The sequence below is a fragment of the Protomyctophum bolini genome (assembly GCF_963924005.1).
Source record: "Protomyctophum bolini genome assembly, chromosome: 21".
Taxonomy (NCBI): Eukaryota; Metazoa; Chordata; class Actinopteri; order Myctophiformes; family Myctophidae; genus Protomyctophum; species Protomyctophum bolini.
In genome coordinates this window covers 28,124,544-28,138,010 of record NC_137882.1, presented here as the reverse complement: position 1 = coordinate 28,138,010, position 13,467 = coordinate 28,124,544, and the positions used below count along the sequence as shown (strand labels likewise).

At 47.4% G+C, this 13,467-nt stretch overlaps 1 protein-coding gene across 1 annotated transcript in view; it reads right to left on the bottom strand.

Moving 5' to 3' along the window:
* Positions 1–242: 242 nt before the first annotated feature.
* Positions 243–13,467, bottom strand: part of plppr4b (phospholipid phosphatase related 4b) — a gene marked incomplete at both ends in the record, with an annotated part of 58,458 nt that continues 45,233 nt past the window's right edge. Inside the window, 6 exons of the mRNA XM_080793825.1 lie at positions 243–1,748; positions 2,156–2,358; positions 3,674–3,818; positions 7,445–7,615; positions 9,052–9,225; positions 10,977–11,034. Of these exons, the coding sequence (XP_080649951.1) occupies positions 243–1,748; positions 2,156–2,358; positions 3,674–3,818; positions 7,445–7,615; positions 9,052–9,225; positions 10,977–11,034 (2,257 nt within the window). The remainder of the gene's footprint in view (positions 1,749–2,155; positions 2,359–3,673; positions 3,819–7,444; positions 7,616–9,051; positions 9,226–10,976; positions 11,035–13,467) is intronic.

Below are 13,467 nucleotides of genomic sequence, written 5' to 3'. Positions count from 1 at the left end.
TGCTTTAGTTTCAACACGTACAAAAAAAAAAAAAAAAAAACTCATGCTGCATAAAACCTTTCTCTTTTGTCTATATAACAATAATTATGTACAGTGAGTGCAGTGGTACTATACTGGCTCATATACCACAGAGACATCGGGGTTTGCCGATGCACAAGTATAACAGCCAAATCTGAATTCCTTCGTCACGTCTCTCAAAAATCTTTTTTTTGTTGTTTTGTTATATATTTCCCAACCCCGCGTTATTCCTTGAACGTGTGAGTCATGGACGTTCCTTTGTAGAAAATGTTCCGGGTGCTATCCGGGCTGTCGGCTCTCTCCGGGATCAGGATGATGTTGTTGGCCTTCCGCCGCAGCGTCGACTCGCGGCTCGAGGCCGACGACGACGGCACCTCCGAGCCGCCGCCCTCCGCCGCGGCCCCGCCCCCTCCTCCCGGGACGGAGACGACGGAGGGCCCGGACACGCCCACGCCGCCGTCCCCCCCCGGGGTCACGCGGATGGTGGAGAGACCCTGGGAGGCGGAGGGCGGCGGCCTCAGCTCTCCGCCGTGGCCGCCCGTGTTCTGCGTGTGAACCGTGACGGTCGGCGACGACGCCGCCGCGGCGGTGGCGTTGTGGTTGTTGGCGACGCCGCGGTTGGCGGCGCGCTGCTTCCTGTCGACGGAGCCGTCGCGCGGCGTCGACTCCGAGCTCTCCGAGTCTCTGTTGAGGTCGTTGAGCTCGAACGACTGCTTCGCGCCTCCTCCTCCTCCTCCTCCTCCTCCTCCTCCTCCTCCTCCCCCGCCCCCGCCCGTGCCGTGATCCAGCGAGCGCCACCGCCACGAGCCGCCGTCCTGGGCCGAGGGCGGCTGGATCACGGGCCGGTGGGGGTGGTGGTGGTGGTTGCTGTTCTCGGGGTGGGCCTCCACTCGGACGATGCTCCCCGAGACGCCGTCCACCATGCCGCCGCCCCCCAAGGGGGAGGAGGGGGGGGGCTCCTGGTGGTGGTGGTCCGGCGCCTGCTGCAGGCCCCGGTAGCGAGAAGGCGGCGCCGCCGCCCCGCAGCCCCCCCCGCCGCCGCAGCCGCCCCCCACGCTGCCCTCGTCCAGGCTCTTGGAGTGCGTCTGCAGCAGGCCCTGCTGCTTGGACATGGCGATGACCTGCATGATCCGCGGCTGCGGCTGCTGCTGCTGCCCGCCGCCGTCGCTAGTCCTGTAGGCCGCATTGGCGGCGGTCGCCTCCGCCGCCGCCCGTTGCCAGTTGGCCTGCGCCTGTGCCTGTGCCGCTGCGCTGTTGGCCGCCATCGCCTCCCCTCCTCCTCCTACTCCCGTTGTCCTCGGAGACGACGCCGCGGCGGCGTAGTACTGGTGGTGGTGGTTGAAGTTCTCGTGGGCCTCCTCCGGGATGTGCACGAGCTGCGAGGAGCCCGGCCGCGACTGCATCATCATCATGGCGGCCGTCGCCTGCATGACGCTGTTGCGGCCGCCTCCGGCGATGCCGCTGCTGCTGCCGCAGTTGCCGGGCAGCGTGGCGCTGGCTCCGGCCGCCGCCATGTGCTTCATGGACGCCATGTAGGACTGCAGAGCTACGCCGGAGGGGTCAACAAAGCCCCCCCCTCCTCCTCCCCCGTTCAGGAGGAGGCCCACGGCGGAGGAGGAGGAGGGCTCGGAGGCCACACGGAGGAGCTCCATGCTGCCGTGGTGGTGAGGTGCATGCTGGGAGGACTGGCCCGACGACGAGTCCACAGACGACGAGAAGGAGTCGGGGACCTGCGGGGGAGAAGCCAAAGGTGTCCATGTTTAACATATTTATAGGCCTGACCTCAAACGTAAAAATAAATCCTCCAGTTTTCTGAAATAAATATTTTCACCATTTTTCAAAAATAGCAGACCTATACAAGCTCATAGCGCGCCACTCACTTGCAGTGGCCCCTGGTCCGTCTGTCACTGACCTGTAAGGAACACTTGCGGTGGCCCCTGGTCCATCTGTCACTGACCTGTAAGGAACACTTGCGGTGGCCCCTGGTCCATCTGTCACTGACCTGTAAGGAACACTTGCGGTGGCCCCTGGTCCATCTGTCACTGACCTGTAAGGAACACTTGCGGTGGCCCCTGGTCCATCTGTCACTGACCTGTAAGGAACACTTGCGGTGGCCCCTGGTCCATCTGTCACTGACCTGTAAGGAACACTTGCGGTGGCCCTGGTCCTGGCTGCTGCTCTTCTTCCACTGGGACAGCAGCTGCTTGGAGCGGCTGGAGTCCATGGAGCCGTGGTGCAGCGTGGCGGCGTGCCGCCGCGCCGCCTCCTCGTACGCCGCCATGGCCTGGGGCGTGTGCACCCGCGGCAGGGTGTGGCTGAAGGTCACCATGGGGTCCTTACCTGTTGGGGGCGCGGCGGCGGACAGGACAGGGCATTGCGGTGGTTATTGTCACTATGTATAACGACATTTTGTTGCACACGCTTAAAACTCATTCACCGCCGAGGTCGTCTTTTGGCAACCTTCTGGCCCCAAACGGCTTTGGGCGTGTTTTATTTAATTTCATTACGGTTCACAACTCTGTGCTGTACACACGCTCGGATCACTCTGGTTCTGCTGCGGAAAAAACCAAGAAAAACAGAAGTGAAAACTCCGCTGGCTTATAAATGCTGTCTTTTGGGAACACAGTTTTTAGAATCGTAATATCTTGGATTCCTCTTCCAGGCTCCGTTTGGGATCAAAACCAGGTTGATTTGTGGCTCATTAACGATATGATCGCCGGTTACAAAATATATGATTTTTTTTGGGTGACTTAAATAACATTGTTGCGTGTAGTATATTGTGGTATCTTGTATTAAGGTGGTCTGGTGTAGCTTTATATTATATTAGTTGTAATTCACTTAGTTTGCTTTGCTATTCCTAATTCCCTTTCTCCTTGTGTTGCAGTGGATTGGGGAGCAGAGCTGTGATGATCAATCAGTCAAGCGGCGGCACCTGGGCCCGGTGCCGACGCCCTGTATAAAAGCCTGCCTCCCCAGTCCCTTCCTCAGCTCTGTTGTATTCAGTTCTCCTTTGCTCCTCTCCCACCATGCACCTTTTCCAGCATTTGGGTTAACACATACAACATGCACACACATCTCACTCATGCATACACGCACTACACTACTGATTACTGATTTCCACACCTCATCTGTTTGCCCTCGATTTGGGTATGATTTGGTTTAATTCTTATTTTGATTACTAAATAAATGTATATTTCATTTGTGTACTGTGTCTCCCCTGTATTTTTGTTGCATACTTGGGCTCCCCTAGGCCAGGTATCTAACAAATGTTGCGTGCACGTCCCCCCTCCCCAGAACATTGGCCCCCTTACAGATTAGGCATTTAGCAGACGCTCTTAATCCAGAGCGATTTACATTAAGCAAGAGCAAAAAAGCATGGGAATACATCACATAAAAAGCATTTATCATGAAACGTGCGTAAGCTAAGAACGTAACAGTGGAATATCTATATAATGAAACTATACATATACACTATACTATGCTATACATATGTACTATGACGTGCTATGACTACATATACAATGCAATTATAGTGCTGTCTACATAACATGCTACAAGCCTGTATCAAATGCTATCTATAAGTCTACAGAAATGCTATCTATACAGACTATCTTCCAGTGCCCCCTGGTGGTGACCGGCGGTCATTGACCCTCACCCAGCGGGCTGCGGGGAGACATCACGTCCACGTCGGCGCTGGAACGCTTCAAGGTGTCCCCGCCGCCGCCGCAGGAGGCCTGCTGCTGCTGCTGCTGGAGAGCCCGGTGCAGGAGGCCGTCGGAGTAGGAGGCGGGCAGGCCCTGCTGGAGCCCGCAAGGTTATAATGGTTATTACTAAAACTAACAAAACGAAAAAACGAAAACTAGAATAAAAAATACATTTGAGTTAAAACTCCTTCAGTGCCACCTGGTGGCAGAGGCGGAAAGTTCTTATAACGGCAGGGGGTTCAAGCAGCGCCCCCCCCCAGCGGTGGAAAAAAAACGAGTTTTGTTTTTTCGAACAAAAGCCACCTTATTAGCATTTGAATGCGGCATGCGCGGCGGCCCAACACCTATCTTGTAACTACGTGCATGACAACATGACCACTGGGGAGGGGGAATTTCAGTGGACAGTCAGTGGGTGCATAATTTACTGCAGTGCATAGGCTATAGATATATTTTGCCAAAATGCAGTGGGTTCAGTCGCGCCTTTGCCAAAATGCCAGGGGGTTCAATCGCGCCTCTGAACCCACGGAGTTTCCGCCACTGCCTGGTGGTCACCAGTTTAGTGCCAATTCTCCCATTATAAAGAAAGAAATAATTTGTAATTATGTTATGCATGTAATGTGCATGTCATCACCTGTACACCAGATTAGAGGAATTTTCAAAATATAGATAGAAAAAAAAAACGCCCGTGGCATCCATTACTTGGTAGGCAATTGGACGTATTTCTGGCTACTATAACTGAAACTAATAAAAACAAAAAATAAATTTAAAAACGATAACTAAACTGAAACTGTTTTGTATGTCAAAACTATAACTAAAACTAAACTATAATGAAAAAAAACCAAAACTATTATAACCTTGGCTGGTGGTGGTGATGTCTCACATAGGCAAATGTTGTACTTTTAACGCCAAAACTGTAGTTACTATAGTTACTTTGTAGATTTTGATTATTATTACAAAACATACATTAACCACTACATTTCAGCCATTCAAAAAGACTTGATCTACTACAGGCTCACAATGCGTCGCGATGCGATCATTCTGCATTATTGTCCTGATCGTTTCCATGTTGAAAACAACAGATATGGTGTTGTGAGGTATATACCCATATCGCCCCATTCCTAACAGACATGGTGTTGTGAGTTATATACCCATATCGTCCCACCCCTAACAGACATGGTGTTGTGAGGTATATACCCATATCGTCCCACCCCTAACAGACATGGTGTTGTGAGGTATATACCCATATCGTCCCACCCCTAACAGACATGGTGTTGTGAGGTATATACCCATATCGTCCCACCCCTAACAGACATGGTATTGTGAGGTATATACCCATATCGTCCCACCCCTAACAGACATGGTGTTGTGAGGTATATATCCATATCGTCCCACCCCTAACAGACATGGTATTGTGAGGTATATACCCATATCGTCCCACCCCTAACAGATATCGTATTGTGAGGTATATCCATATCGTCCCACCCCTAACAGATATCGTATTGTGAGGTATATCCATATCGTCCCACCCCTAACAGACATGGGCCCTCATTTATCAACCGTGCGTACGCCAAAATATGGGTGCACGCCGAAATTACCGACATTTTTGACATTTACCATTTCCGCCAAAGCTTGAAATTGAACGTGACAACGATCAAAATCCACGTTTGCTCCTCAGCTGGCGTACGCATGTTTTTCTGTCGCAGAACGGCGGAGCAGCATTGTTTGACCAGCTGAGAGGCTGCCAAAGGCATCGTATTCACTCCTAAAATGTTAATATAAAACTGTATGTATATGGGCTACATGTAAAAAAAGAAAAAGAAAAAAGGAATGGACCTACAAGATGTGTCTTTGTGTCATATTAAATTTATAGGAGCTTTCCAACTTTACAATTAAAATCGCACTTGATTTAAGCCATTTAAACAGTGTTTTGCATGAGCGCATACATGCGAGGATTTGGGCTGTCTGTGCTGGAATATCTCCATGACGTTGGAAAGTATAGCCTATAGTGCAGTGCTGCCGGCAGCTGCGGAGAGTCCCAACATGCATGGGTAGCCTATATACTGTAGCCTAATCTACAGCAGGCCGATGTCTTTCTGGAGTTACATGTGCAATCTCCTCCTCGTTTAATAAACCCGACGCGTCGCTCGAATGCCAAATGTACCGCCAGCGCAAGTGGGAACCGCATCGGAGATGTAGGCTACCCAGCCAGCCCACCACCACCACTCCTCCAGTGCCAGCCACATGGGCTACGGTTTTAGCTGCACATTCATATATTGACAGTTGAGTTGAGTTGACAGCCTATCCACTGCAGCGACTAGCGACTGTGAGGCAATCTAAATAGACTGTCGAACGTGCATGGTCAGTTGATCACGGTGTCACGGACAGACAGACAGGCAGACAGGACAGGATCAGGATCGAGGAGCAGCGCCTATGCAAAACAGCAGCGTGTGTGTGTGTGTGTGTGTGTGTGTGTGTGTGTGCGCGCGCGCCTATTTGTTATTTAATTCATGGTTCACAGGTTCAGGTTTTCGTTCACTAATAGATCTTGTTGTATATTAAATTAAAAATACTTTAATAATTTAATATAACTGTACAACTAACAACACACAGTGACAGTTGCTTGCAAATTGCGATATGTGCGTCAGCGTGCGTGCGGGGGGGGGGGGGTGAGGCGGGCAGCAAGGGGGAAGCGAAGCGAGAGGAGAAACAGACCTACAGCTTTATTTAATTCATGCAGGTTTATTTATTTAAGATACAACAAGTTGCAAGTTGCGTGTGCGTGCGTGCGTCTGTGTGTGTATGAGAGAGCTGGGGCAGCAAGTCCATGTAACCATGGTTTCAGGAAACGTATTGCCGTTTTCAGGTCGCAAAAACGAGGGCGAGGCTTGATTTCATAGGGCGTGCCAGATAGATTTCAGCCGTCACATTTATTAACGTCAGAACGAAATTAAGGAAGGATCAGCTGTTTGCGATCACTTTATAAATGCCGTGGCGACGTGGGTGTACTACGAAACCTGCACTCGAATCTGTGGCAGATTTTACACTCGATTGATAAATGAGGGCCATGGTGTTGTGAGGTATATACCCATATCGTCCCACCCCTAACAGATATCGTGTTGTGAGGTATATACCCATATCGTCCCACCCCTAACAGATATCGTATTGTGAGGTATATCCATATCGTCCCACCCCTAACAGATATCGTATTGTGAGGTATATCCATATCGTCCCACCCCTAACAGACATGGTGTTGTGAGGTATATATCCATATCGTCCCACCCCTAACAGACATGGTGTTGTGAGGTATATACCCATATCGTCCCACCCCTAACAGACATGGTGTTGTGAGGTATATACCCATATCGTCCCACCCCTAACAGACATGGTGTTGTGAGGTATATACCCATATCGTCCCACCCCTAACAGACATGGTGTTGTGAGGTATATACCCATATCGTCCCACCCCTAACAGACATCGTGTTGTGAGGTATATACCCATATCGTCCCACCCCTAACAGACATGGTGTTGTGAGGTATATACCCATATCGTCCCACCCCTAACAGACATGGTGTTGTGAGGTATATACCCATATCGTCCCACCCCTAACAGATATGGTGTTGTGAGGTATATACCCATATCGTCCCACCCCTAACAGACATCGTGTTGTGAGGTATATACCCATATCGTCCCACCCCCCCCTTATAGGTGACGGGCGCTATACCTGGTGGTGGTGGTGGTTCCCGGCCATGGCCTTCATCTGCAGGTGGTGCAGGACGGCCTCCTGGCTGATGTGAGGGAGGGAGCAGGGGGGGCAGTGGACCCCCCGGGGAGGCGGAGGCACGCCGGCGGCCCCCTCCTCGCTGGGCTGGAAGTTGCCCACGGCGTACAGGCCCTGGGACGGGACGGAGGAGAGAAGTAGACTCTTTGGGGTGACCGGTCGGTGTCAGACTGCAGTGCATTCCATTGGCCTTATATGTGCTCACCGCTGCCATCTTGCACCAGGTGCAACTTCCCATTAGTTTAGTTTAGTTTATTCGCACAATAAAACATTACAAAAAAAGGTAACGTCAATAAAAAGAAAGTATGTGCAGGTGAGAAAAGAAACCCATGGTGGGCTTACAGTATATGTGGTTCTCACTAAAGATAATATACAAATAGTAGGTAGGTATGGAAAATAACAAAAACAAATACAACAAATACATAATTTACACTTACATGTGTGCGCGTGCGCGCAAACCTGAGTGTGCCTAAGTGTACATGCATGTCTGTCTGTGTCTGAGTATGCACAATAAAGCTACATTACGTTAGAACCAAGTGGTGAGGGTTGCTTCAAGAGTCTGCGGCTCTCAATCTATGTTTAAAGTTACAGAGTGAAGATGAGGCAATAAGTATCTGTGAATTCCAGAGTAAAATATTCTTTGAAAGTTGTAGGAAGCATATTTGGAAGGTGAGTGCATTTATAGATGAAAGAGCAGGACTGTCAATCTTTAAACAAAGGAGCAGATGGAGCCAATAGTGAGAAGAGGTAGCTATTCTTACACATTTCTTTTGAATAATTAATAATTTGTGTAAATTGGATGGATATGTACTTGCCCAAACAATATTGCAATATTGCATACAAGCCTGATGAACCCTAATTATTCTGATGGCAGCCCATTCATCCAAACAGAAAGGTCCTATCTGATGGTATTAAACAACGTCAAATTCACCAACAAGTAAGGATATTCAAGCTTTTCGTACAGCTGCAAAGCGTTTGTTTAACCCATTATACTGCCTCCTGCTGGACGCAGAGCCAACCACAGAATTTCTTTGTAAATGGTTTGAAATAACAATAATTAAAAACTAAATGTAGGAAACAAGGGACCCATACAAATGTTTCTGCGACCCACAAATGGGTCCCGATAAACCACTGTTTGGGAACCAGTGTTGATTTTGTCGACTAAAACTAATCCACTGATGAAAACTAAATGGAAACTAAATAAAAACTTCAGCTATGATGACTAAAACTAAGACTAAATGTACTGACAATTTCGTCAACAAATGAAAACTAGACTAAAATGTTAGGAAGGGACTAGTGGACAAGAGATCCAAGTCATTTTACCCTTGAAAATAGCAGATTTCAGAATGTAAAAACGGTGATTACGACACCATCAAGGCCCGCCAAAATAAATTTTAGTCGACTAAATCACCTGTAGATTTAGTCGACTATAAGTCTAGACTAACTCAAACATTCCAGGTGATTAAAATGTGACTAAGACTAAATGAAAACTATTCAAGAGACTATGACTAAAACTAAAATCAAAAAATGTGTGCGTTTATTTTTGTTACCAGGTAGATGGCGATGGCTCCTCCCAGGACGAAGCCCAGATAGACGTCCATGGCGTGGTTCTTGTACTGGATGATGCGCGTCAGGCCGCAGATGATGGCGCAGATGACGAAGGAGAACACCAGCAGTGGCTTCAGCAGCTTGGACGAGTCCGTCAGCGTGCTGTTGAAGTACATCTGCAGAGAGAGAGACATTAAAGGACCACATTGCATTTTTATAGTGCTTTTTCCAAGTGCTCAAAGCGCTTTACGATGGTTCAGTCAATCATACGTTGGGAGGTGAGGCGGCGAACAGTCGACGCCGGCGTCCTCACTTCCCACATTCACACACCAACGGTGGCGAGCTCACACCGACCGACTCATTGGAGGCAATGTAGGGTTCACTGTCTTGCCCAAGGACACTTCGACATGTGGACAGGAGGAGGAGCCGGGATTCTAACCGCCGACCCAGGGATCATTGGACGACCTGCTCTACCTCTTGAGCCACAGCCGCCCCATATAATAGGTCCCCACTAATAATCATGATAAAATGGCACGATTTTGTTCTACTCAGTCTGTCTCTCATATATAGGAGGGCTGTGGGCAGTTTAGAAACCGTCCTCCAGTGACATCATCATTAGGCAGCTTCTTTTTTTTTTAAACAAGATTTATTTTTACAAAAATGTTTAGATTCTTCAATTATCGTGAGAACGATGGCTTCCATTTTCGCATTGCAACTTTTCGGGACTAGAAAGCCTGCAGTTTCTATTAGCTTGTATTCCCCATCGATGATGTCACTGGAGGACGGTTTCTGAACTGCCCACAGCCCACCTATGAGACAGACTGAGTAGAAAAAAATGCGCCATTTTTTCATGATTATTAGTGAGGACCTATTATATGAAGACAGGTTGAAAAGTGGTGAAGTGGTCCTTTAAAGCTATGAGGTAAGTGATATTTATTTCGTTGAAATGTGTATGGGTGTCACAGCCCCTGTAGTCCTCCCTCCTTCCCTATAGGGCCTGTGTGTGTGGTTGTGTATTCCCATACTCTGTCTTTCCCATAGATTTAACTAGATTTAAAACCTGTTGCTATTTTAAAACCTGTGTTGCAAATTTAAAACATGTTATTTTGAAACCCACGTGTAACTTGTGTTGCTATACTTTAAAACCTATAGTGTTGCTGCTCGCAGTTATGCTCATTTGCTTTACGTTTCTAAATGTTATATTTTATTATTCTTCTCACACCGTTCAGGAGTGGGAGTGGCTCTCCTAATGTTGTTACAATGACGACGTCAAAGACTTAGATGACTTTCTATAAGTATACATAATACAGGCTGATCAAGAGAGAGAGAGAGAGAGAGAGAGGGAGAGATAAGGGGACAGAGAGAGAGAGAGAGAGAGAGAGAGAGAGAGAGAGAGTAATGTCCAGCTCTCTCTCCATTGGTCACGCTCCAGTCATTGTGAGTCAGCAGTATTTTCCTAGCATGGGCTGCTATGATGCCAGCCCATGCCCGCTGTGTGCCCAGCACCTCAGTGTCGTGGGCACCAATACTCCGTGCCAGTCGCTCAACAGGCACCTGAGGTCATCCTTCCTTCCTCCACTCTGAGTCAGCACTTATGTGTGTGTGTGTGTGTGTGTGTGTGTGTGTGCGTGTGTGTGTGTGTGTGTGTGTGTGTGTCTGGCAGACGTCGTGTTGTTGTAAACCGGCAGCTACTGTACGACTATAGGCTGACATTATCGCCTATTTACCCAACCTGGGCCGTTGTTATTAAGGATGTTGTTGGATGGTGTTTTTCTGTACAGGCACAAGGGAAGTTAACCGTCTATTGCAAGGTTTCTGTCACTATATATATAGGCAAAAACGATGTCATCTGGCAACACTATATACAAGAGGACAGATTCAACCTTGTTCCTTTTATTATTATATCTTTTGTTTGTTTGTTACTCACCGAGATGTAGACAGCTGCGAAGGATGCTAAAGTGGCATGTTGAGACGGGAAAGATTTTCTGGGGGAGAGAGAAAGAGAGAGAGAGAGAGAGAGTTAAGTTAATGTTCTATTTGTATGTTTGATATTGTTTTCTGTTATATATTCTTTGCTGCATTGTATGCTTTGGCAATACTGTAGTTATTTCATTCATGCCAATAAAGGTAATTAGAGAGAGAGAGAGAGAGAGAGAGAGGGATGTTAGAGCCATACTGTATGTAATAGTATACAATTTGGTCTATTTTGGGGTTTTTGTTTCTATACATTGCAGAAACAAGTGGAGAGAGAGAGAGAGACAGAGAGACAGAGGCGTCTCTCATATGCAGCCTCTCGCATATATTGCGTGCAGTTCTTTTAGGCAGCAGAACAAATTGGGCCTATATTGGGCATTGCTTCAAAGTGCATTCACGTGACGCTGCTGCGCATGCAGCGAGTGTGAGTGCACCCAGCGAGCCTCCAAGCTCAATTTCACACCTTGCTGTGGCGTGACTTGTGTGTGTGCTGCGTTTTGAATGCAGTGTTGTAAATTAACAAAGCACATTTACTCAAGTCATTTTAGTAATTTTGTAATTTTTAGGTATTTATACGTTACTTGAGTATATGTCCAATTTAAATTGTCAGTACTTTTACTTCTTCTCCACTATACATCTCAGGGCCAAATATTGTACTTTTACTCCACTACAATTGTTTGAAACCTTTGTTGCTTTGTAGATTTTAATTTTGATTAGGAGACGTATACCGTAAACCACTTCGACCCTATATCTATATTCATTTTGACCATTTGAAAATAGCAGGTCTATAACAAGAGAGAACGATACGCCTGCACACTGAATATCGGCCTGGTTCAGGAGTGTTGTGTTTAGATCTACAGATCTACAGAGAGAACAGAGAGAACGATACGCCTGCACACTGAATATCGGCCTGGTACAGGAGTGTTGTGTTTAGATCTACAGATCTACAGAGAGAACAGAGAGAACGATACGCCTGCACACTGAATATCGGCCTGGTTCAGGAGTGTTGTGTTTAGATCTACAGATCTACTGCAGATCTGCTGTACAAGCTCACAATGCGACGCATCACATTATGAACTTGTGAAATGGGACATTCTGCAATACTTGGCACTTGTACTTTTAGTACTTTTATAAGTACATTTTGATGCCGATACTTTTGTACTTTTACTCAAGTACACGTTGAATACGAAACCTCTACTGTAATAGAGTACATCTACATTGCAGTATTAATACTTTTACTTAAGTAAAACATTTGAGTACCGTAGAATCTGATGAGATCACAGTATATGACGGTTCCATATAGCATCAGTAATGTGTGCAAGAAGACGACGTTATCCCTATAATGACACTTGTTTCACTATACGGGCATCATTTCTACAAGAAAAGCATATACGGCCACTGCATTCAGTGATTCAGACCTTCATGTTTAAACACGCTCTAATGTGACTGCTGAGTTCAGCGCTAATTACACTCTTACAGTCTGTAAATGAACCGCTATATACCCGTCTATTCACACACGGCTCCATCCCTAGCTGTGACCTACTTTGTGTGATGTGCGCGTGCGTGAGTGCGGGCAGGCAGGCGGGCGGGTGCGTGCGTGCGTGTGCGCATGTGTGTGTTGGCAGATAATCCTTTCTGTTCTTGGACAAGTCCAGGTGTGTCTTGGGATTCTGGGAAAGTGAGAAAACACTGATGTAATGTAGGGCGGGCGGGGGGGGGATTTAATTATTATCCCTGCACATTTTGGGAAATGTATATACAGTCTGATATGTTTGATTTGATTGTCTGATTTATTTGTTTGTTATCAGTTATCAATTTAGTTTTTTTCACCCAGTGTCAATTAGCTAACGGACTTATACCTCATGCTTCCTTCTGTGCATGAGGAGTCCAAGCCGCTTCTTTTCAACTGACAGCGGGGGAGTTTCCCTGGTTGGACGTAGCGCGCGGAAGGAACACGTTATTCCAACCAGTTACTTTGCCCTCCATCAGGTGCCCCGGCTGGCCAGGGGGAGGCAGTTTAGAGACCAGGATTACTGCATGTTTTTGTGAGGGTATACCTATCTGGTATGCACAGGCAGATTAGACACACCGACATGCGGAAACAACGGTCGGACATGCGGTCGGACATGTGGTCGAACATGCGGTCGAACATGCGCTGCTCCCGTGCTTGCGCTTAGGTTTCTGGTTTAAGGACTTCAGTGTTTTGTACCGAACAGTACAGAGTACAGAACAAAGAATGTTCGCTTTCGCCATCTTTGTTGATTCTGGGCAATTATGTTTTAGCTTCTTTAATGCCAGTATTATTTTTTAGTTGGCTAAGACTAGATTAAAACAAAATAGTTTAAGTAGCCTATAGGCAGGCCTAAAGTTCAATGGTGTGTTCAAAGACTATGAGCTTAAATTATAACTTGCTACTAAAAGTAACCCTATAAGCCTAAATTGCA